The 26,616-nt window shown below is 37.5% G+C and overlaps 1 protein-coding gene across 3 annotated transcripts in view; it reads right to left on the bottom strand.

Moving 5' to 3' along the window:
- The window catches only part of hdac5 (histone deacetylase 5), a 77,398-nt gene extending 55,475 nt beyond the window's left edge, over window positions 1-21,923 (bottom strand). The window contains exons 1-2 of one of the 3 annotated variants that reach the window (XM_026207607.1): window positions 21,579-21,923; window positions 5,278-5,498 (exon numbers count right to left, since the gene is read on the bottom strand). In XM_026207607.1, coding sequence (XP_026063392.1) covers window positions 5,278-5,299 — 22 coding nt within the window. In that variant the 5' untranslated portion in view covers window positions 5,300-5,498; window positions 21,579-21,923. The remainder of the gene's footprint in view (window positions 1-5,277; window positions 5,499-21,578) is intronic. The other 2 variants (XM_026207608.1, XM_026207609.1) reach the window with 2 other exon arrangements.
- Between the last annotated feature and the right edge of the window lie 4,693 nt (window positions 21,924-26,616).

The raw sequence follows: 26,616 nt of genomic DNA, 5'->3' as shown, positions 1-26,616 counted from the left end.
AAACCATATGCGTTTAAACTTCTGATATACGGTTTTCTAAGTGCACACATCCGAAGCACATGGGCAGAAAACAGCCGTCACAGCATGTGAGTAAGTTCTCATTCACAAACAAGTTTGTGTTAAAAACACACAAAAGTTACAAAAACAGTTGATTATGTCTGTGAAGATAAACTGCTAAGGAAATAAATCACATTCATTTTAGATCTGTGTGGCAGCAGCAATAGACAATTAAATAGGTCAATAAATCCACTGCTCTCGTCTCCTCTGATGCTGGGGCTCTAAAATAGTGTTCGGCGCTCGTCTGTGCAACCAAAGACAGAACAGTTAGTATGTTACATACTACAGCTAGCTATCCACACCTACAGTATGCAGTGCAATCCGACTCCAATTCCGATTCGATAAGACAAAATGCATTTGCAATACGATGCAAGGAAAATAACTTTCTAAATAATAAAAGTATAGCACATATACATTACACACACACACACACACACACACACACACATATATATATATATATATATATATATACACACACACACACATATATACACATATACACATATACACATATATATATATATATATATATATATATATATATATATATATATATATATATATATATATATATACATACATACATACATACTTTATACCTTTTTTTTTTGCAAATAATAATAAACGAGGCTCAATCATCTATTAACAAACGTGTTTGTTTATTTCAGCACTTCAGTCTGTCAGCCTGCAAAAAACTAAACTAATTATCAAAGAAATAATATAGCTAAACAAGAAAGTAGCCTAAATAAAGTTAAATACTCACAAAATACTATAGAACTCATAATAATCAGTCAGTGATGCTACACTGGATGCAGCACGACACAACATGAAAAATCCCCAACAGTAAACTGCCTCATCCTATTTATGAGGTACTGACACTTAGCAATTTTGAAAATTTGAAGTCTAAATAAAACCACCGGTGGCAGAAGACATGGCTGTCAGGGGGCCGTCAAAGCCCTAATAAAAAATCTTTTTACCGATGCAAATATGTTAGAAATGATGCATCGCGATACAAATGCCAATTTAAAATGCACATTTTAAATTGATCACATTGTTTACTTTAATGCAGATGCATCGATGCGATTGCAACTTATTGTATCGTATCATATTGTAACTTGCTACATTGTAACCTGCTGTAACATAGCCAAAATACAAACTCTTAATTTTGGCTCATTATAACACCGTTGTTCATAGTGGTTTTCAAATGCAATGGGATTTCTAAAAGACAAAATGTAAATCTCTTGAATGTTATACACAAGTCAGCTAGAGAAAAATGTTATAAAAAAAAAAAAAAGACAGGACTCAGTACTTGCTACTGTAACTTAATAGCTATCATGACAAACAATGACATAACCAATGTTACCCACAGAATCACAACACTCCACCTGCTGTTATATATCAAGAGCACCTTCCTGAGCTGGTTTCACTGGAGCTGTATGCTCAATAAAATGTCAGTCACACTGGTACACACACAGAAAGCATACGTAAAAGAACAAATGAGTTTGCATCACGGCAAGCAAACGGGCCAATCAGTGAAAAGCCCTCGGGCAGCGCTGATGTGGAGTGGGGTGCAGAGTAGAAGGTTGCCACGGCATCCACTGACATTCAAAGACGTCATGAGGGGAACAGAGGGTTAATAGAGATTGTTACCGATTCTAATTATAAACAGCAGAAAGTCAGAGAGAGGCAATCGAGGAGCACTGGGGAGGAGAGAGAGCACAGAAGAAAGCGGCAAAGTACGCCAACAAATGCCGGAAAGATGGACAAAATCCACAGGTTATGTTCGTCTGAGAAACAAGTCAAGAAACCCTGGCTAAGCTTCACCTGAGATGAGACAATTATATGCAATTATGCACACAAACATAACAACGGGTTACTCACCCGCTGATAAAACCAAAAATCTTCTTCCAAACGTGATCTGTAATTGCTACAGCTGTGAGTCACGCTGCACTACTACTACTATAACAACAAACAAACGCCTCTAAATAAAGCCACGCTAATCATTTGTTTTCAATGCTATATATCCAAACCATACCATGTCACCAATTACAGGGCAGATTTTAAAATATCACCACACTTTATGAAGCAAACAATGTTGACAATTTTAGTTTAATTAAGGGGTTTACAGGCTTCACAGAGATTCACACTGTGAGAACCTGTTCAAAAGTACAGATCCATTCATTCCAGGTAAACTGGCATAAAAATGAAAACAGAATTTGGAGTTTAAGCCACTGCATTAGGCAATACGGCTTGTTTAATTCATGAAATGAATAACTTGTGGCTTAATATGCACAATCAAAACCATGTTACTTCTGAAAACAGAGGCTAAAATACATCAATCTATCCAAATCGATCAAAAAATAAAACAAAATAAAATCAAATATCCTCACAGTTCAGGTAAGAAAAAATGACAAAGGTTGCTGAACAAAATGCAACCAAATTGAATTGCTGCCTTGAACAGATTTATATTAATCTTTCCAAATCAAACCAGGGAAAACAACAACACTGCAGAGCGCAACCAAAATCAGAAAATGCAAATGTTCAAATACTGCAGCTCTTCTTAGTGGGCCCAGATGGAATCTGGAGACTTTTGGGCTGATTACAGCTGTAGAGTTTAGCAGAATGAAATTAAGACTGAATACACTACCCAAACTAAACAAATGCAAAACACTGAAACGGAGCACATTTGAAACACTAGGCATCATACGCTTGCTGACTTTGTAAATGGTTACAGAGAAAATGACAAACGAGGGTCACACACTACCAGACTTTCAAACACCACAATCTCACAAACAAACATGCACCACATTTCTAGAAGACACATGAAAAACACATTTCTTCAACTTGCTCCAAATATCAAATGGGTTTGATATCCTCAAACTGGACTGAAACTAAAAAAAAAAAAAAAAAAAAAAAAGTGCCTTTTATACTATACACAGTTTTCTTTTAAATTGTTTAAACTCGTGCTGCCCAAATTCTGCAGACTGGCTCTGACTTTCAGCAACTAGTGCTAGCTCCTGAACATTGCAAAAAGTCATGTAGTGTGTTCCAGCCTTTAACACCTGGAAGTAGCGCTGAAATGATTCCTCGAGTAACTAGAGTAAATCGATTACAAAAAATGATCGAGGCAAATTCCTCTGCCTCGAAGCCTCTTTTAATTTATTTGAAATCTCACGTCAGGTTCTTTCGCAATGATTTTTTATGTGACACAACGCGTTTACGTCACCCACAAAGTGGAAGGAGACACAAGCGTTGCATCCGAAATCGCATACTGCAAGGAGTTAGCAGTGTTTTGATTTGAGGGCGCGGGCAAACGTAAAGAGAACGTTGTGCCGTGTGTCCATTACAGATCGTGCGCATACATTCAGGAATGAAGAAAAACAGAAAAGTTACAGCATATTCTTTCTGAAGTAACTACTCCCAGCTTTACCATAGTAGAGAGAGACGTTGCACAGACAAGTAAACTAAGCGAGTTACGCAGACATTTAATATGGACTTGGGCTAATTGTTCCAATAAACCATGTTAAAACTATTCTTCCAATATTATTGCTTTTTTTTTTTCGTTTAATATAATTTCTGAACAGAACTTTGATTATTCAAGCATAGTTAAATAATTCAGCTGTTGGAGTGAAGGCAGAGCAGGATTTCTGATCAGTGGTGCAAGGAGTGGGAAATGGTGAACCCGGAGCCTAGCTGGAGCGGAGTGATTCTTGAATGCTTGGAGAGCAGGAGGTTAAATTGTTGTCGCTTCACTCCGCTCACATATTCTGCCATCCTGTGCCTTGCTAACCCTTTAGCAGTAATACAGTGAAAGGGTGGATGTGTCACAAAGCTCGAGCACCGATGCTCAAGCATGTCTGCGTAAGGTGGTATCCCACCTCCGAATTCCAACTATATGACTTAGTCTAAGGTAAATCACGTCAAGTGGCTAGAATCCGCATGTGGAAGCATGGGTCGAGCTCACCAACAAGTAGGGATGGGTATCGTTTACATAGATGGCACATTATATAGCGGCGAGGCTCCGCCCCTTACTGCCGTATTGACTGGTATGGGCGAGTATGAAGTGCAACAACCCTCTACATTGCAAGTAAATCACTCGCATATGCGACTAAATTTTACTCTGGGTGACTAAATTATGTCTATTGTTTTTACTCGCTCCGGGTGACTAAAATTTTGTCTATTGATTTTACTCGCTAGTGTGTGTGTTTAAGGTTATTATAAAATTAGCACATTTGCACTCGCTGAACACTGACTGAGCGCTTCAGAGTTCTCTCTCCATCAAGCGATCTGTATTTTTCACTTCATCTCAATGGACGCACAGCGAACTTGTATTTACCTAACTGTAAACTCTGTGTGAAGGCACACGACGCGCCGTCGCTTTGCTGATAGCGCCGTTTCTCACACATGCACAGAGAGTGAGGGAAAGTCTTGCCACAATTAATCGACGCGCTACATGTAAACTATATTATTTGTTGTATTTTCCTGTCAAAATAATGGAGCTAATTTAGATTTATTCAACTTTTTCGAACAAGCAGAAGATTTCTCCGGTAGTGGGCGGAGCTAATGCGCAATTGGCAATTTCATTGGCTGGCGCTCACCTATTAACAACGTCCCTGTTTTGATCTCAGCAAATCAGTTTGACCGAACGCAGACAACGTGATTAATATTCATGAACCCAGCTGCTCATCAATCCATAGTGCATTGTATATTGTTGGTATGGTAGTATTATCTTTAAATAATAATTAATATGATCTAATACTATTTTTTTTTTTACAGAAACCCAAACATGCATTCATGCATGGTTATCAAGTTTTAGTTCTAATCACTAAAGTGCTATCATTAAATAGTGCTTAATACCATAATATAATGCTTGACTGACTGATTAAGAAGCTAAGATTTAAGAAGTTGTGCCATTTTACAAAGATAAGCTGATTGGAATCATATATATGAGTGTGTGTGTTTGTGTGTGTGTGTGTCTGGGTGTGTGTGTATATGTATAAAACAGTATATCAGTCTGGCGAGTAAACTAAAAAATTTACTAGCCACTGGATATAATATAGCCAAGGTGTAGAGGGTTGTACGATAACATTTCAGGTAGGTTAAGGAAGGAAGGGAGTCCCTGTCGAGTCAGATTCCTGATGCACTGTCGAAGTGAACCATCTTCGAAAGGGAATATCAGTATTGCAAAGAGTGACATGAACGAGTAAAATCTCATACCAGGTGTGTTTGGTGAATTCATGGATGACGCCACGTGTTTTCTCTGCCTCTGAAATTCTCCAAGTAGCAGGAAAAGATGCTTTTTGGATAAACCTCAGCGTGCAACCTCGGGTTCGTCTGGTTTCAGAGGCAAAGTCGCAGGGCTCTAAAGGGGGTCCTCAGTGTCAGCCATGACCGTAGACCTCATGAGGAGGACTGTAATGGCCAGCTGAACACCCTCACTGCAAGAAACACAAACACACTGAGGTTAATGCAGCTGAAAAGTATTGCCAGGCAAGATACATGCCCAAATTTACAATTGAATGATGCAGTGATTTGTCTGTAAAACAAAGACATTTTAAATAATTATATAAACTAAAGCAAAACAGCTCATTTGTTTTTCAAAGAGAGTATAAAATCCCCTAGCTAGCTATTAATGGGGCTTGTAAGAGTCATTAATGCCTGAGTCAGAATGTTGTGTTCGTAACGGGGGTTTAATTTTTGCCACTTCCAAAACAGATCCATAGGATGTTAATGGGTGACTCACCCTGCCTCTAATTCAGTGGAGATGCACTACAATACCCACGCTGCCTAGCTGCAGCTGGATACACAGCAGGGTAACACATTACACATGCTGCCTTATCATTCTACCATTAGCCCTACCCCAAGCAAATAAGAGAGAGGCTCTGGACGGTCTAGTTTTAGCGATTGTTAAAAACACTGACCCACACTTCCTGAACCTTATGTCTGTTAAGTATTCAAGTATATAATGTTATGCACACAAAAGCATTCGGGTTTGGGGATTTAAAAATTCTCAAACATATTTTTATGCAAATCAATACATCAACGTAATATAAATTTGACTGAAAATAGGTCCAAAACTTTTCTGTGCACAGATTCTGTTAAAAAATATATATATACACAAAGACTTACTGCTTTAGTTTACATTAGTATTATTTTTTTTAATTAAGCTGCATTACATTATTGGTAAAACTAGCAGCTCTGCATTGAGGAGAAGATGCAAGCTTTGAATTGTCTTGCCTTGGATGCACTGAGACAGTAGCCTCACCTGCTGGTTAAATTATGCAAATGCAGTCTGTCTGTCCTCCCGTAGTCTAATTTGTCTCATGATCCTGTATAAACACCGCATTTTCTTTGGTGTGGAATAGTTAACGCAATCAATCACTTTTTAATCTTACTTTAATTATTAAGTGGTCAACAGTATTCTAGGTGAGTTTGAAGTTCCTCCTAAAATGAATCATTATCTTTATGAACAAAATGTGTTATCAGCTGACAGCCAATAAACTGTAATGAGTAACTGATACATGTCAGAAATAGCCTTGCTGTTTTGCTTTGACGCACATGTAACACAATTTGAATTTGGGCCAGAGCTTTATGGTAGCTGGATTTCTTGTTTTGACTGTTAATCTCAAACTGCAAATCCCTAATTTCTCAAAGAATGTGGCTCAACATAATGAAGGTCTACAGTACTGTTCCTAAGACACGTGTTTCTTAAACGTCACAACCTGCATTCATTTGAGTCAAATCTTGAAAGACAGCTTAATTCTAAAAAAAGGAATGGGAACAAGGCAAATAAAGACATAATTTCATAATTAAATAACATTTAGGCTATTCACAAAAAATAAAGAACGGGTTTAATTTTGAATAGAGATTATATATTGGCCAATATTGCATCCATCACAACAAAATACTATTTTTTTTTAACAAATACATTTATAAATTAGATATTCAAATTCAAATTGGATATTCATTTTGAGATTGGCCAAAGATTACAATGAATAGTGCTAAATTAATTGTATTTATTGTATTATTGTAAATTAGTGTATTTGAAGATTAACTGACATGAACACTTGCAAAATTAAATATCAAGATTATGTTACATTATATTTGTATATCTTTCACTAATTATTAAGGGAAATTACTACTTAGGACTCAAAAAAATAAAATAAAAAGGCAAGTAGCAAACACATAGAAATGCAATAAAGATCACCCTAAAACCCTATAAATTGTCACATTTTCTCATGAAATGGCAGAAATCAAGTCAAGAAAAATTAATGATTGCAGAAAGTTGGTGTTTTTTACCGTCATGGTTTGCAGATTAACCTATGGACCTACAGTAAGGATTGTTTCTCACACCATTCTAAAAGGCTTGCTAATGCTTTTGGCCACAGCCCGCTCTGGCATGTCCCAGGGCCTTGTGGGGCACTAACATGCTGGGACAGTTCCTGGAAAGCCCTGTATTGACTAAAGAGCAGGCTGAAGATGGTCTCTAAAGCTCTGGCAGTGATTTAATGGAAGAACCGAAATCTGATCCAGTCCAAATCTTTGTCACTCCTCTCTCTCTCCAATCTCATGCAAGCAGTCCGGCTTGGTGCCAGAGCACTGATCAGTGTTTAATGCTTTTAAAAAGGATGGTATATTTGAGGATAATTTAAACACTGGCTCGCTCAATAAGCCGCTTGAGAGAATCATCCTTTCCTAGGTGCTAAGCTCTCTTTCTTTGAGACGGAGAATATGAGAAGGCATCAGTCACTCAACAAGGGTGTGAATACCATGGGGGTGGAGATGTGTTGATTAGCCCTCGCAAGCGTTAAACTCTCCTGCACCTCGTGCATCTCTCTGAATGAAGGTTTCCAGACCAACCATGTCCACTAACTCTCTCCATCTGTCACGAAATCGTGACACAAACCCCAAGAGAAAATTTTACAGATACAGAAAGGCATCAAGACACACATCTTATAATTCTGTAGGATTCATACTAATCTTACAGTATGTAAAAATAATTAGTGCCTGACCAATATGTAGTTTAGCCGATATTATCGGCTGATATATCACCGATATATCGGTATCTGCGAATATGCCAGTTTTTTACAGAACATATAGCACATATTTAATGCTTCTGAATGGTGTAATTATTTCGTTCTACAGGTGACCCTGGTCAGTGTAGAGATGCGCGTATGAGCTCAAACTTCCCCTGAGTCCGCTGCTTCAAATTATCCACCTGAATTCGTGCTCTGCATTTAACCCATCCAAAGTGCACACACACAGCAGTGAACACACACACACACCGTGAACACACACCCAAAGCAGTGGGTAGCCATTTATGCTGCGGCACCCGTGGAGCAGTTGGGGGTACTGAGGTTGAATAGAGCGCTGTACATTCACTGGCTTAAGAATTGGCTTATTGAAGTAAAATACAGGTGAAATAAAATAAAAGTAAAATAAATTTCTCTCTGAATTTTCTCTCAGAAAATGTTTCAGGCTGATTCAAACTAGGGGTGTGCATGGATAGTCGAACATTCAAATATTCGTTCTGCTCTAATTATTCGAGAGGTAAAAATGGTATTCGAATTTTGCAAAAAAAAAAAAAAAAGTTCACAATAAAACCTAATTTGGTCACTTTCTGTGATTCTCCATGGCATATTTGAAGATGGAGCGGAATTTCCTTATATGGGTCCTAAGGGCACTTCTCCCGGAAGTGCGCGCGCGCCCATAGAGCAGAGCAGAGACATTCACTGACCAGAGCGAGAGAGCGAAATGACACAAAAGAAGTGTGTTTTTCCCCCTTAAAGGAAACAACTCACAAACGTTAATCATTCTAGAAACTGAGGTAAAATAAAATAAAAAATACAAAATAAATCACTATGTGACCAAAAACATTAGAACGCCTGCATCAGCAGCAGCACACACATGCCCCATAACACTCTCCTAAGAGTGCATCAAAGTCTGACATGGAAGAGAAGAAATTGTTGAATAAAGTACGTTTATTTTCTTTACACACAAAAAGTATTCTCGTAGCTTCATAGAATTACGGTTAAACTACTGATGTCACATGGACTATTTTAACGAAATCCTTACTACCTTTCTGGGCTTTGAACATGTCAGTTGTGTTGCTGTCTATGGAGGGTCAGAAAGCTCTCGAAATTCATCAAAAATATCTTAATTTGTTTTCCGTGGGTTTGGAACGACATGAGGGTGTGTAATTAAATGACAGAATTTTCAGTTTTTGGTTGAACTAACCCTTTAAAAATCACACAGCCTACTAAATTGACTCTGCATCTATCCATTACAGCCTCATTTTCCTGCGTTTTATAATAAACGTCTGCACCGACTATGTTCCATTTTCTTAGTCACACAAAAACCATAAGGAGTTACGGCAATAATTCTAGTATTTAAAACCTTTAACCACTTCTAATTGCTGTCTGGAGCACTGCAGATGTATTATCTAAAGCAATGTGTGAAGACTAAAATAGTAAAACAGATTTAGTGTGCTCTCCAACCCCTGGGACGGATGCACAGACGCAGCAGGGAATAAGCGGGCCATTCAATTGCAAGGCGATGGGTGAGATGTTCCATGAGAATCAGGTGAGCGCTGCCTGGTGACCCAGGAAGAGCTCGCCTAGGAAACGGCAGAGATGAAAGTCCTTGCGTCACTCCCCCATGATGAGATCAAGAGGTATGTTTGATTTGATTTTAAAGGGGGCCCTTCAGATTCAAAGCTGAGAGCCAAAGTAAACACTCTTTTAAACAAATTCAGACAATCAGCAATGTGTCATCATGCAGCGAGCATGTTATTAACATACTACAACATGCTGTATAAGATCTATAATATTTACACCTTTAGTAGCAGGTGCACATAGTCAGGTAAGGTTACAGAGTCCTTGCTGCTGCGGAGCGGTCAAACGGAAAGCTGAAATTGGTCATTAGCATGCAGCATGTCAGGTATGGCACCTGCCCAAGAGAGTGGTGGTGTCCTCCATCAGACCTCTTCAGGCTCTGCCTGCTGTGCTCCAGGATCCTGTGTGGCTCATCCACAAATTGTCTTTGCATTAAAAAAAAGCTATTTGCATCTATTAAGGCCCATAATACTGTACATACAGTGCATACGTAAATGTGTAAAAATTATTTGGAAAATACGAATATTAACGTTGTATTAAGGTACAAAACTACAAATAAAAGCATAGTTTTTTCACGCACTGGACACATTTGATATTTTGGGTTATTTGGCTTTTCATAACATTTTGTTTTTTTAGACTTGTGACAAGAAAACATGCAATATAGACTTTTGCGTGCTTATTTTTATTGCAGAAAAAGACTGTTTTCTCGAAATAAGATTTTTCCTCTTGGGAGGAGCCAGAAATATTTTTCTTTATTTCATAGTCGTAACCATCAGAATTTAAACAAAAAAACTCTTGAAATACTTCAGTTTGTGTGCAATGAACCTAGAATACAAGAAAGTCTTCTTTTTTTATTAAATTACAAAAAATAAAAGATCTTTCCCATGAAATAAAATGTATATATATATATATATATATATATATATATATATATATATATATATATATATAGTTGTGTTGTGTTTGATACATCGATGTCTCACCAAAGAGATTTGATACGATATTGTGGCACATGTTCAGCAGTGGACTGTGCTTCATTTAAATACAAGAACACAGTTTCAAATAGAGTAGAACAGTGAAAAATAATGAATAGAGCATTATATACAGGCTAAAACAAGGTTTAATCTGTACGCAGAGGAACATAACCGGGGTTGCCAGATATAAAGAGATGTAACAGAAACAGAGCTACCCACTTGCGCAGTAGCCTACGTAAATCTTCTAAGTGTGCTACTTATCTTTATCAACCTGGCAACCATGTGCATGCGCTCTCTTTACTGTGGATAAACGCGCTTGCTTTCTGATAATACCGGCAAGCTTGCAGTTTGGCGATCTCCACTTCAATATTCTGTTCTCAGAAAAGTGTGATTCATCAAGTGTTCATTTATATGAGAGAGAGAGTGTTCATTTACACAAAACAGAAACACAGAGAGAGAGAGAGAGAGAGAGAGAGAGAGAGGGAGAGAGAGAGAGAGAGAGAGAGAGGCTGTGTATGTATTAATTACCACCATTTTGCTGTGTTTTTCTATAAACAGTGAAGCTTTGGCTTTAATTCCTTTAGAAACAATTATGTTACCAGCGCCTTGTTGAGAAAGACAATGTAGCTCACGAGCAATTAAGCTACTTTATTGATAAAATTGCAGGGCAGTTCTAAATTGTATTGGTGTTGCTGAATGTCTGTGTGGCAAACACATGAACAACATCTCCAGAACTGAGAGTCATTTCATGAGCATTTGACCATTTGATCTGAGTAAAGCTGGTGTCATATAACAATCAAATAAAAACCATCAAAATAAAAGTGCGGTTTGATTTGAAGACATTGTGCCTATTACATTTTTCATTAGAAAGTAAATGGCCTAATACTACTACAAAAATTAAACAAACATTATTTTTAAGGAATAATCACACAACATTTCTTCCATGTTTACATTTTAATAGTAAATCCCCTTTGTTGCTTAATTTTCAATAATTAAAAGATAAAATGAAATTAATGTTGTATGCCTTCACTTGATAATCAGAAAAAGGTAAAAACACAACAATTTCTGAGGGGGGAAAAAAATCATAAGGCTTCTTTAAGAAAAAAAAAAAATATTTTTCATGCATTCAAATAATAAGAGATGACAAAACACAGAATTTGAAAACAATAAAAAATATGGTGAGAAGAAATAAAATACTTCTTAGGGCCCTAAACATGTAATTGTTTTTAAAATTTTTATAAACTGATGTGAAAATGTATAAGTGTCATGATGTTTATGATGATTAATTAGAAATTAGGGCTGCACGATAAATCGCACGCATTATTTAATGCGCATCTTGTCAGTAAAGGTGGTTTGTAATCAGCGGTAAATCTCCATCACCTGTGCGATTTCACATAGCAGCATTAATTACACAAAGCCATTGTTCACTGACAAGCTGCGCAAAATGTGCAAAATATGATCACGTTTTTGTGCAGCTTGTCCATGAACAACGGCTCTGTGTAGTTAATGCTGCTTCATGTGAAATCGCACAGGTGATGGAGATTTACCGCTGATTACAGAATCGGCTTTACTGACAAGATGTGCACTAAATATTGCGTGCGATTTATCATGCAGCCCTATTTGAAATGCTTTTTGATTAATAAAATGTTATTTAACTATTAAAAAGGAGTAAAGAAAATAAAAAATGGAAAAAAACAGAATCCAGAAAAATTACAAATGGAAAAAAAAATGTATAATTTTTACGAAATTCCTATGGCCCTAAGTTATGGAGGCCCTTGCCTCTGCCTGATCTGTCAATAGTTAGCAATGGCCCTAGAGTTTAATAAACAGATTTTTTTACTAAATTCTGCTGATGTGAAATTCAGTGCAGTCCTGTATCGTGGTACGCTTGCAATGCATTAAAGGGTAACCATCCCAAAATGAAAATTTTGTCATTAATCACTTACCCCCATATTGTCCGCAAGCAGCTTACACTCTTCTGTGTTATCCGCACCACAAGGATGCACAAATTGTGTTGTGTATTTAACTTTTTCTGATTTTCGTTCAAATCAAATCTTAAATACATGTAGAAAACGTATCCTTGAGTCGTGGCTGACAGAGAATAGTGTACACAGTTTGCAATCAGCAGATATTCTCCAAAATGAGATGCAGAGAGACACACAGGAGACGAATTGCTGCCTTTTTGTGTGTGTGTGTGTGTACAAAAAAGTATTTCTGTCACTTCATAACCTTACGTTTGAATCACTGATGGCAGATGGACTATTCTGATGATGTCTTTCGTCTTTCATACTTTTCTGGACCTTGATAGTGGATTTTACTTGGCAGTCTCAAGCCTCCCAGTTCACATCCAAAATATCTTAAATTATGTTATGAAGAAGAACAAAGCTCTTACGGTTTTGGAACGACATGGTGGTAAGTGATTAATGATCAAATTTTAATTTTGGGGTGGAGCCCTTTAAATGCACAGCAAGCCGTTGATTAACCCGCTTATTCCATGGTCATCCGGCAGCATTGACAACTTTTAAAGCTGTATATGATGTTAGCAGCGCAATATTTAGGCTAACCAGAAGGGTAAAAATATGGTTATTTTCTAGCTTTCTGCCCATTTCAAAAGGGGAAGATAATGTAGCGATCTATTATCAATTATATTATATGTTATTTGATTGTTATTAAAGGTTGCGGGGCAGCACTGAAAATAAATTTTTGTGTGTACACAGTGGTATCTGCAATCTCTGACCTCTCTGCCTCTCACTCTGTTTATGTGTGAGTGGTGTGTGTGTGCACGCGCGCATCAATTAAAGCAGCGTATTAATATAGAACAGTGATTAAATTGGCTTGGAACTACTCTAAGAGAACTCCAAGTATACTTGTTGTAGCACATTGTTTACTTTAAGAATACATGTTATGTTTAATTGAAATGACTATGTTTTATTTATTTTAAATTGATCAGTAATTTACTTTCAAATGCCCCAATTGCTGAATGGTCTCAAAGTTCAAGCTGCATTGTTCAAAATACCTGTAGTAGAACAGCAGTCCATACCTGTTTACATTTAATTAAGGTTGACTAGACTAGACAATAATACCAAAAAAGCCAGTTATGACAGGTCAGTTTGTCTGCTTGACAATCCCATTTTGCACTGCAACAATAAAATTTAAGTGAGAGAAACATACATATATATATATATATATATATATATATATATATATATATATATATATATATATATATATATACATACATATATACATATATATATATATATATATATACATACATATATACATATATATATATATATATATACATACATATATACATATATATATATATATATATACATACATATATACATATATATATATATATATATATATATATATATATATATATATATATATATATATATATATATATATATATATATATATATATAGACACACAGTCATAGACAAAAATATCGGCACCCTAAATATGATCAAAGAAGGCTGTGAAAATTCATCTGCATTGTTAATCCTTTTGATCTTATATAAAAAAAAATTCACAAAAAATGTATCCTATAAAGAATTTTTTTCTCTAATGCACACTGGCCACAATTAACGGCACCCTATTATTCAATACTTTTTGAAACCTCCATTTGTCAGTTTAACAGCTCTAAATGTTCTCCTATGATGCCTGATGAGGTTAGAGAACACCTGACAAGAGATCAGAGACCATTCCTTCATTCAGATTCCCAGCTTCTCCTCTTCAGTTCACCACACTCATTTTCTATAGGGTTCAGGTCAGAGGACTGGAATGGCTATAGCAGAAGCTTGGTTTTGTGCTCAGTGACCCATTTCGGTGTTGTTTTTGAGGTTTGTGTTTGAATTATTGTACGGTTGGAAGATCCAAACATTGCCCATTATAAGATTTCTAACAGAGTCAGTCACTTTTTGATTTTTTATCTGTTGGTATTTGATAGAAACCATGATACCATGTATCTAAACAAGATGTCCAGGACCTCCAGCTGAAATATAGGCCCAAGACATCAAAAATACAGCCGTATATTTCATTGTACACATGGGGTACTTTTTATCCCTGTTTTCACCAAACCCATCTTGAGTGTTTACTGCTAAAAAGCTCATTTTTGGTTTCATCTGATCATAGAAGCCAGTCCCATTTGAAGTTCCAGTCGTGTCTGATAACTGAATATGCTTTAGTTTGTTTTTGGATGAGCTAGGAGAATTTTTCTTGTATCCCTCCCAAACAACATGTGTTGATGTAGGTGCTGTTTGACAAATTTTTTAAAGGTTTTCTGAACCAGAGACTCAACTATTTTCTGCAATTCTCCAGCTGTGATCCTTGGAGAGTCTTTAGCCACTCAAACTGACCTCCTCACCTTGCATTAGGACGATATAGACACACAACCTCTTCCAGGCAGATTCATAACATTTTCTGTTGATTGGAAATTCTTAATTATTGTCCTGATGGTGGAAATGGGAATTGTCACTGCTCAAGCTCTTTTCTTAAAGCCACTTCACCAATTTGTGAAGCTCAATCATCTTTTGCTGCACATCAGAAATATATTCTTTGTTTTTTTTTCTTTGTGATGGATGATTAAGGGCATTTGGGCTTTGTTTTCCCTCCACTTTATATTTCTGTGAAACAGGAAGCAATGGCTGGATAATGTCATGTTTATAATCATGCTGGAGTGCTCAAAATTGTGTATATGAATGGGAATATACTTCAGAGATATTTTACTCATAAGAATTTCTAGGGGTGCCAATAATTGTGTCCATCGAGTATTTGAGAAAAACATTTATTTCATAATGATATTTCCCCGATTTTAAATTCTTATTCTTATCCAATGAAAGGATACATTTATGTGAATTTTTTAATAAAAGATCAAAAGGATTAATAATGGAGATTAATTTTCACAGCCTTCTTTCATCATATTTACCAAGGGTAACCCACAGTATATCACAATTTCACTCCCTTTCAACATGCTGCATCTCTCTAACACTCTTTCTGTAGTTTCAATCATGATCCAGTAGTGCTGCTGTGATTCATTGCAATGTATCGTATCATAATGTAGTTACCACTATTGTGCCATTAAGGGTCATGGTATAGCCTACTAACAGCTATTTCAAGCAAAATCTCTGAAACACACCTTTGATGTAGTCACTATTACTCACCACTTACATGGGCACTTTATTCAGTTATTTTTGAACCTGTAATGTCCAGAGCAATCACAAAAATCACCACTCAAATGCATCAATGCATCTTGTGGAGAGGAGGGTGGATTTCTCAAAATGAGTCTGGATTTATGTCCCCCAAAACTGGCAATAATGCTCGTGATAACCCGTAGCCATCTCAGAGTAAATTCAAGCAAAAACCTTGAATAAGAGACCCATAACAAATAAAAACCCAGAAAACTGCCAGATGTCTGTTGGGAAATTCTGTCTGTTCTTTTCAATAACCTGCTGAAATATAGACCAGTATAAATGTCTAAAATAAGCTGGGTGACACAGTTTGCCAAAAGACCGCTATTCCCCACTCAATACTTCACGACATTTTGACAAAGAACGATATTCAGACTTGAACCGAGCTCTGTTGAGCAACACCACACAATCCAGAGCACTACTAAGAATTACTGTGAAGTTCAAACCAGACGTCAGAGAATCCAACAGCACCACTCACAGACAAATACACACAAAAGATATGACTGCATACACAGAGGTCTGGAGGGAGGCTGAACTGTGTGTGTATGTGTGTTGAAGGGTTAGTTCACTCAAAAACTAAAATTGTCATTAATTACTCACCCTCGTGTCGTTCCAAACCCATAAGACCTTTGTTCATATACACAAATTACTGAAGATGATCAAAGGTCTTACGGGTTTGGATCGACATGAGGGTGAGGAATTAATGACAGAATTCAGTCATCCTCTAAATTTAAACGGGTCCTATTATGCGGTTTCACTTTTTGAATTTTGTTTGGGCATAAAAAACAAAATCTCCAAACAAAGTCCACTCCAAAGGGAGATATTTCTTTTTAAAAAAATCCCTATTCGAAAACTACAACGAATGGCTCGTTTGGACTACAGTGGCCCATTAGAATATTATTAAAAATGCCGCCTGGGAAACACTGGACTATGGTATAAATAACTTCAACTGTATAACAGTTTTACTGCAATTCATGTTACGACAGAATTAAATAACAAAAAATAATACAGATGCATTTATCTGTAAATAGTAAATGCAGTTATTTTTAAGTGGTTATTGACATCCTACAGTATCTAAAAGGTGATTTAGCCAAAACAAAAACCAACAACAATAACGTTACCACTGTAATATGTCTTGTGTTAACTTTGCGTGCAAAGGTTCTGCACAACCCTCGTGTTCAATATTCTCTGGGTCTTAATCCGGCTCAAACTGAAATGGTAATATTGATGCCATCCTTAACTATACCAGAGCAGACAGAGGAACTTGCTGCTTTGGCAAGCGGCAGGGCAGTAACTGAAACACTGTCTAAGCTGTTCGCCAATCCCGACGCACTGGGACAGCTAACCAATCACAACATTTCGTTTTTCGGAAAGCGGGCTTTCATCAAACCCGGAAGTAATCGAGCCGTTTGTGCCAGGATGGGAGAAAGGTATTGTAATAATGTAAATTATGTAATTATGCATTTTTCGAACCACCAAGGATGAAAGCATGCTCTAGTTCACCCCCAAAACAAATTCAAGACACTGTCAAAGAGCATAACAGAATCTACAAGCCTACTTAATCAGTTGTGTTTTTTTAAATAACCTGGGACCTTAGATGTTCTGTTGTTCTATCTACTTTTTTTTTTTAAGTGCAAGAATGCCCCCCCCCCTCCCTTAATATTGCTATAGTCTAGGTTGGATGCAAACTACAGAAACTGGATGCAAAGAAGAAGAAAAATGGCTGGTAAGTACCCAATAATTACTGTGAAACATTACTAGAATTTCTATACTGATTTGTTGACCGTGTATCAATGTTGAAAACATTTGTGCAGCTTAATATTTTTGTGGAAACTATGATACAGTTACTTAAAGATTTTTTTGATAGAAAGTTCAAAACAGCATTTACAAGAAATAGAATGGTTTTGTAATAATGCAGAGACATTTTATTCATTTAAATGTGCCCTTGCTGAATAAAAAAAAAAATGAAATTTTGAAAGGATATTTTAAATATATTACAAAAATCAAATGAAATCATACAAAATAAACATTGTCCATATTAAATATAAGCTTAGTTGCCTGTGAACTGAAACTCTCTTATAAATCCAAAGCACAATGACTGTTCTTGTCTTGTTTTTCAACACAAATGCAATGGGTTTTCCTTCAGTGCAGAGTCTGCTGGAGGCACGGCTACATCACTGTCTGCTTCCTGTCTGTTTGATCCATGCCATGCTCGCAAGCTCATTACACAAACTCTTCCAGGCACTGGAACACACACACCATCTGAAACACACCTTGATTACTCAGTCACTAGACTATACATTGAGCACTCGCAACTGTTTCTGAGCTTGTAATGTCCAGAGCGATTACAAAAATCACCAATCATGGCAGAGTGGATTTCCCACCACTCAATCTGGCTTGAAATTTAGCCCTTACCATAAGAGTTTAAACACTCAACAGCCTGCTGAAATCCTGACAGGGAGCTGTTGGACACCTCGAGGCGGACAGGATCAGGAAAGAGGGTACAGGTCATCCGTGTGGCATAACCACGGCAAGATCTGTTATCGACACATCAAAATGTTTCGGATTTCCACACTCACCTCCTGGCCCAGAGGGGTTAGAGTTAAGCGGCTGAAGGAGCTGGTGTGGCTGTGGGTGGTGCAGAGCTTCGGATCTTTTCTCCATCATCCTACACCCAGAGACTATTCATTATAGGACTCACCTTGCCCTTCATGTAGAACGCCAAACAGACCAGCATTCTGCATTCCATTCTGACAAACCACATCATAAAGATGAGGGTGTGAATGTGGACGTGTAGGTGAGGAACAAGACAACCAAAGATGTGGAACAAGTTTTTACCATATATACACACACACACACACACCTGAAAGAACTACTGAAGTCCAGTGCAAAAGTGCATTTTTAAATGTTTCAGCTGCCTTTTATTTAGCCGTTCTGAAAACAAAAAGCACTTGTGAGTATCTATGCCATAATAAAGTACAATTCCCTTACATTTACTTCAAGCAATGTGTAACTCAGCTTCTCTGGAAGAGAGGATCAAAGTCCAAGTGCCTGTCAGACCAGAGTGAGCCAATCAGAACAAACCACAGAACAAACAGACAAAATATGACAAAACTGTGCATACTTTAAGATGAGAGCAAACGCAACCGAATCAAACTTCCAACATATCACAGTTGTGCAACTTCTTAATGCAACTGCGGGTCACCTAGTGCAAATATTTATCGACTGCCTAATCACATTAGTTGGTCGGGACATTGTGAATTTTCTTGCTTCTATCTAATCCGATCCGCAATTTTACTCGCCCTCAGACCATCCAAGATATAGAGGAGTTCGGTTCTCATCTAAACAGATTTGGGGAAATTAGGTCTGCTTTAGTTGCTTCTTATCTAATCCGATCCACATTAGCTTTAATCTGTACTATCAAAGCAAAGGTGATGTGATTAAGACAATACAAGGACATTCTTTACTTCAGAAACCACTCTGTTCTCCATTTCTGCTTTCCTCACAGTGAAAATTTGCTTAAAATGCATTCATCCTCAGGCCAGCTAAGATATAGATTGGGTTGTTTCTACATCTGAAGAGATTCTGAGGGATTCAGCATTACATCACTTGCTCGACAGTGGATCCTCTGCAGTGAATGGGTGCCGTCAGAATGAGAGTTCAAACAGCTGATAAAAACCTCACAGAAATCCACAAGCAATCCACGCCACTCCAGTCCATCAGTTAAAATCTTCAGAAGTGAAAGGTGTCTTGTTTGTAAAAAAAAAAAAAAATTCCTTTTTTTATTCATATGGATTCTGGCCAAAATATGAGTCCACAGTCCAAAATAACTCTTCCTCCAGTGAAAAAGTCAATCCACATCTCTCACATCAAAATCCACTAACATATCTGTTTTGGATGAGGCATTATAATCAATAAGAAATTGTATTTTAGCCTAAAAGCAACAGATTTTACAGATATACAGCTGGTGGATTTTTTGTGAGGTTTTTATCAGCTGTTTGAAGTCTCATTGTGACGGCACCCATTCACTGCAGAGGATCCACTGTTGAGCAAGTGATGTAATGCTGAAATTCTCAGAATGGATGCCGTCAGATGTAGAAACGAATTTTCATTTTTGGGTGAACTATTCCTCGAATATCCACAGCTTAGGTTTACATTCACATTAAAGAAGCACAGTCCAAGAGTCAAATATGAAATCCAGCTGATTTGCACAACAACTCAATCCTGAGGATATAACCATTTCGTAATTTTCTAAATCTAAACAGGCCCATCAGTGTACCAATCAATCCCTAGACCTATTGCGTCGCCAATGCTAAAACCAGATTTTTTAAGGAACACTTTTTTTTTTTTTGTCAACAACAGATGGTGGTCCTCCACAGATCCAGAAGCAGTGAAGAGAGGGTGTAGTTTCCTGGAAATAACGAATCGCGTCAACTCACTAGTAAACATGACTAAGGCAGATTGCGCTTGTATCCTTGAGCATTGCCATTTCCACCATCAGCTGACCCCTCTCACATCCTAGAGCAAACACAGGTTTTTACGCTAAAAGGTATTTGATGATGCCGTTCATCTAGCACAATAACTGTTACATAATTGAACCTGACCTGGCAATACTAACCTACAATGAAGTGTTATTTGTTACACCCATCTGAACTCACAGTCACAACATAATAATGCTCCAATAGCATCGCCTTCCATTCACACAAATCTTGACGAATGAGCCACATCCTGCTTCAGCCGAGAGAAAAATGTCAATCTCAGTGCATGAGTGATACACCAGACTATTCCTGGGACTGCTGAAGTCATGACTCAATGTGGTGAGTTAATCAGGAGGAAAAAAACTGAGAAATGATTTGATTGCTCCAAGTCCTCAGTCAACCTACTAGACAAGAGAAGAAAAAATGCTTAAATATACTAACGTTACTGCATCCAGATAGATAGATAGATAGATAGAGTAATTTTAATAAAACAACCTATTATACCAAAGTACATAATAACCCTTTAATACTAAAGTACATAATGTTATCTCTGATAAAAAAATAATATATATATATATATATATATATAATTTGCGTTAAAGTTTGTCAAAGAAAGATTTTAGCATTTTACCTACAATCATGATCTAGAAGGTATTCTGCAACCAAGACGCACACAAAAATATAAATGAATCTTTCATTTATTTTCTGTGCACTGTAAGTGACCATGGCCTGGCTGTAAAATCAAATGACAATCTCACTCGCGCGATATTCTGATTATTTTTCATTTATAGTTGCGCAATGAAAGAAGATCATAATGAATATGATCCAATCGCTTCTTTTCCAGCTCCAGAAACACAACATCTGCGCTAGACTGGAGTTCAACCCGATCAACCTTCAAATGACTGTCCAAAACACTCAGATAAGATACCGGGAGGCTGATGGTCATGAAAACACAGAACTCATACCGTCAGGCGATTCCCACGGGGAAAGAAATGGCGATAGTTTTGCACTAACGCCAGGAACTCGGACTAAATCTGACAAACTCTTGATGTTTGTCTATCCAGGCTGCGAAAACGCCAGTGTGCAAGAGGTGTAAAGCTGTCTAAATGCGGTACAAAACCATTCCGCTGTCAACCTACCGTGTTTCCCTGCGGGTGAGACCACTGGCTGTCGGTGGGTGTCAAGCCCAGAAGGGGAAAGACAGAACATTTACCATCACTATCAGACGATATCAGTGTTTCTTTCTACTTTACCTGATACTTGTTGTCGTTCCGACGCGTCGTCACGGTCCGTTTTATTTCAGCGCCTGTTTACCACTTTATCACTTTTGCAAAGCTATTTTCCTCCTCTGTTCATGAAAAGTACAATTTTTCCTGCCTCAACTCTCTTTCCTCCATATTTGCAGCTTCTCTACCAACAACAACATTAATGACGTGCGCTCGAAGGTCACGTGACCACGGCTGAGGGTTCTAAAAATAGCGCGCGACACGACAGATTACAACCCACAGAGCGGGTCTCGTGGGTCTCGAAGATGCCGAGCTGGAGACAGCTGTTAATAATGAGTATGTCTTTCGAGTGTCTGAGGTTGCTACATAGAATGGCTGCAGTTTACCGGGAGTTTTCTTTTTTTCTTTTTTCTACATGTATTTTTGAACAGGAACTAAACTGGTTTTAGGGAAGAGGGCGCCCCTCTCGGTAGGCTGTGGAGGAGTGTGATGCGTGGGGAGAAAGTGGTGGGCGAGAGAGGATGCGTGTGCCTGTTTCACTTATAACATTTTCTTAAAGGTGCTGTGTGCAATTTTTTTTGCCGTTTTCACAGACTTATGCCAGACTTAGTCATGTTGGTCAATGTTTTGATATTTTTCACTAATTGAATTCGTACACATCACTTCTGAGTAATATGATTCAAATAAAGCAGACACACATTAGCTGAAGACAGTCCTCTAGAAAAACTGAATGGTTGATAAAAAAAAGTGGGCTGCTCTCTTCACTCTTCCATATTCCACTATTATCTTATAAATAAAATATTTATATAATTTTTGAGAAATTATAGAACAAACTATAAAACCATTTGACTAGCTAACTCCTGATGAGTCATAGTTTAAAGGGATAGTTCACCCAAAAATTAAAATTCAGTCATTACTCACCCTCATGTCATTACGAACCTGTAAAACCTTTGTTTGTCTTCGAACACAAATTAAGATATTTCTGATGAAATCCAAGTGATTTCATTGTTAAAATAGTCTATGTGAAATCAGTGGTTCAACCTTAAATTTATGAAGCAAAGAGAATACATTTTGAGTGCAAAGAAAACTAAATAATGATTTTATTCAACAATTTCTTCTTTTCTGCATCATCTGATGTCACATGAACTATTTTAATGATGTCCTTACTACCGTACTGGACCTTGAACGTGTCAGTTGTTTTTGCTGTCTATGCAGGGTCTGAAAGCTCTCAGATTTCATCAAAAATTTCTTAATTTGTGTTCTGAAAATTATGCATGTGCATTCCTCTGTTTGTAAACAAGGCATGCTCTATGACAGCAGCATCAATTGGCAAAGACTGACACGGAAGAGAAATAAGCATATAATAAAGTCATTACTTTGTTTTCTTTGCACACATATGTATTCTACTAACTTCATAAGATAACAGTTGAAGCACTGATGTCACATGGCCTATTTTATCAATGTCCTTACCACAGTTTGGTAATGAACGAGTCAGTAGTGTTGCTGTCTATGGAGGGTCAGAAAGCTCTTGGATTTCATCAAAAATATCTTAATTTGTGTTCTGAAATGTAGGTCTTACGGGTTTAGAACGACATGAGGGTGAGTAATTAATGACAGAATGTTAATTTTTGGGTGAACTATCCCTTTAAGGATATAATTTTTAAAATATATTAAATACAAAATTATATAAAATGTGTTTATATATATATACAATATATGTGTGTGTGTGTGTACATATGTATGTATACATATAGTTTTAAATACAGTACCTAAAAATGACCACAATGCAACTTATTAGCAAAGCTTTCCGAACATGGGAGATTCCTTTCAAACTGAGTAACCCTCTAGTCTGTACTCAACCAAAGCTTTCTGGATAGAGAGTAGTGAATCTTTGCGTAGGTTTTGCATCCTGCTAGGGTTTGACATCTCGACCCCACACCCACCTGCATTGTGCTTATATTCTCTTCATTCAAATGCTGCAATGCTCTCGAATTAGTTTTTACATTGGTAATGCTTTTGACATTTCGTTGTTATTACCGTCAGGAGGTGGAACTATGGCTTTTTGTTCGTGGGCGGTTCATCTTAACAATTTATTTCAAGTGGTTCGCTGTTGTGTTCTCCAGTGTGCAATTACCCTACATATCGCTAAGATCACGTCTTATCCTGGTGGTCTCACTCTCTATCTCTCTCTCTCATATGCACACAGTCAGAGTGGTTGTTTACTCTGCTCTGCACACTCACCAGGTTGCCATGGATGCATCTGGCTTGCATGCCTCATTCTAGTCCACAGGTCACTACAGAGCCATGCCTTAAACATAAACACATACGCTTATGCACGCCTGCACATACACATGCATTCACTCTGCGCTTACACACATAAACACAGTCGTTGCCCTTAGACTTCAGACTGGTCAAGAGTGAAGCAGTGCATCAGAGCAGACTGGAATTCCAGGCAAAGCGGGAAACAGATCTCCGTGTTTCTCCTCCCAGCGAGCAGCAGATAGTTTGCTCTTTTACGTCAAAGGCTCATTCATGTGAAGGTGGTGTGGAGCGATCGATGTGCACATGTTGACAGATAAGAAAAGCAGCTAAAAATAAACCATCCACAGCAAAATGCCTCCACCACCTCACAGCCGCAGGGACAAACACATGCATTTTTGTTCTCTTCCTGGTACAACAAGAGAGAAAACAGGATAAGCGGAGGATGAACGTAGAACAAAGATTGAGGAAATGTCACAGAAACCAGCCCTTTCTGTTTAGCAGTAACACCTACAACACGCTGCAGGAGGGTAAATGCGTATGTTTACAAGTTGCAGGTATGAGGTTGTTGCATACATTTAAAAGCATATTTGCTTTAGAGTTTAATGGGAAAATGGGAGTTGTTTGAGCATAGCAATCTTAAGTGAATTCCTATGGGATTTCTTGATCCGGAGCCTGGTAATGGCATTAATGGGCAGTCCAGTGTAACAATAACAATACTGCCATATTAGAGCTGAAAAACAATAGGCTTCACCATGCAGCCTTAAAGGTGTAGTTTACCCAAAAATGAAAATTCCATCATCATTTACTCACCCTCAATTTGGAAGCCCGTTTTTGCCATGCAAAAATAAAAATGAGAAATTGCGACTACTTTTTTCAAGAAATACATCTCAAAATTCAGATAAAAAGACCAAACTGTGAGATATAAACTCAGAACTGTAGTATAGAAATTGTAAAATGTAAAAATGTAAAGTTTATATCTCACAGTTATAAATTATTAATTGGGAGGCAAGGGGGTGCTTTGGCAATAGAATATAAAATAATAAAATGGTAATTGTGACTTTAGTCCTTCTGTGAAATACAAAAGAAGATATTTTAAAGACATTTACATTTACAGCAGTTTGCATGGCACCCTTGGGAACTGTGGAAAACTTCAAAATTATCTATTTTATTTTACGATTTTATTTTGTCTTTTTAATATATATGTAGGTTTTATTTATTTTTTATTTATTTTTTTACTGATTTGCAAAATGAACATGCCTAAACCCCAAATCAACCTCTACTAATAATATTGAGATAAAGCATAAAATATACCTATAAATTACTTGAAAATGAAATATTGCCAATCCAAATCTTTAGGAGGCTGCTCCAGCATCACGTCTCTCTGGAGAACCATCTCAGTCCTAACAGTTATGACTCACCATTAGCGCACTGAATAAAAGTATGAAAACCTCGGCGGTGGGTCAGTCCTCCCAGAAGCATCTGTGACGTTATTCCTCACTGAGACGTGGACATCCATTGTTTAGCATCCTCTCTCACTATAATAAAAACATACTGAGGTTACTGCACTATTTCACACAAACAAATCCTTTCCCTCATATTTTGACATGCTTTAGCCTACTTACATAAACTCCATAAAGATATTTACATGCATCCACTCCTACAGATAGGTTACATAGCCTATAATGTTAGATTTTTATTTATTTATTTATTTATTTTCGTCTTGGGTTTAAAAGCATCCAGAGAAAGAGGTCATCAATTAGTCAAAATTGACTTAATAAGACTAACTACTCTTGTGGTGTAATTCAAATTACAAAAGGAATTCATATAAGGAAGTCATTTGGACTCCACTTGTGTCTATTTTAGAATGTGCTCTTTTGCACTTTATTTTGAGCTGTTTTCCTGTCTTCCTTGTCTCTGTGGAGTTCATGACGATACGACACGTCGCTACGGTAGGTTACTAGTTAATAGGTTTAGGTTAGCATGCTCTGGAAGCAAATTGAAACAACGCATCCACTTTAAGCTCCTAACAAACACGCGCACATCTCCCAGCCCCAGCGTGACGTGGTGAGGAGAGCGGGACCGCGCAAATCCTATGCGTATTCATAGCTGCGGCAGTCAAACAAGGTCAAAACAGGACAGACATCCATAAAAATACAGTCTGCGAGAAATCCCTGCATCCTTGTGCAAGACGCCTATCAGAGGGGTAACTTCCCCAGAGGACGCGTTTCAATAACGATACTGTGAGATCGCGAACTAAAGTCGGACCTCCTCACCTGACAGGAGGTCTGTCTTGAGCTATAAAGTTTCTGAATTTGTAAAACAGTGAATCAATTGTGAATCACTGCTTTGTGAAGTCATCCTGGAAATGTCATGTTCCGTCACTCACTCCCACCCCCAGAAGAAAGGACGGCCGGAAATGAAAGGACAGGGGAAGTGAGGGATAGAATGATGTTATTGACGGCGCTGGAGACTAGTATGAGTGTGACACACGCATACACATTGTGTCAGCATTAGTTTTAATATTGTTGTGACCAATGAAGACGGGAGTTTTTGCAGATGTACTGCAGCTAGATCAAAAGCTCATTGCATCCCTCTCGTGGTCAGTGTGCGACATGAGCGAAAGAATCGTGTTCAATGTGCAGTTAAGAATGATGAAGTCTATGTAAATCAGCTCAGTAGATAATTCTGCCCACAATAATTCTGGACAATTATAAGATATTATATGTACAGTAGTCAACATCTGAAGTGGATGAAATAAGTTCATCAATGTTGTCCTAAAACAAGAAACCATTTTGGTTTAAGG

This window comes from Carassius auratus, chromosome 28 (assembly GCF_003368295.1).
Source record: "Carassius auratus strain Wakin chromosome 28, ASM336829v1, whole genome shotgun sequence".
NCBI classification, from domain to species: Eukaryota; Metazoa; Chordata; class Actinopteri; order Cypriniformes; family Cyprinidae; genus Carassius; species Carassius auratus.
The sequence above is the reverse complement of the archived record's forward strand: the minus strand, read 5'-3'. Positions and strand labels throughout refer to the sequence as shown.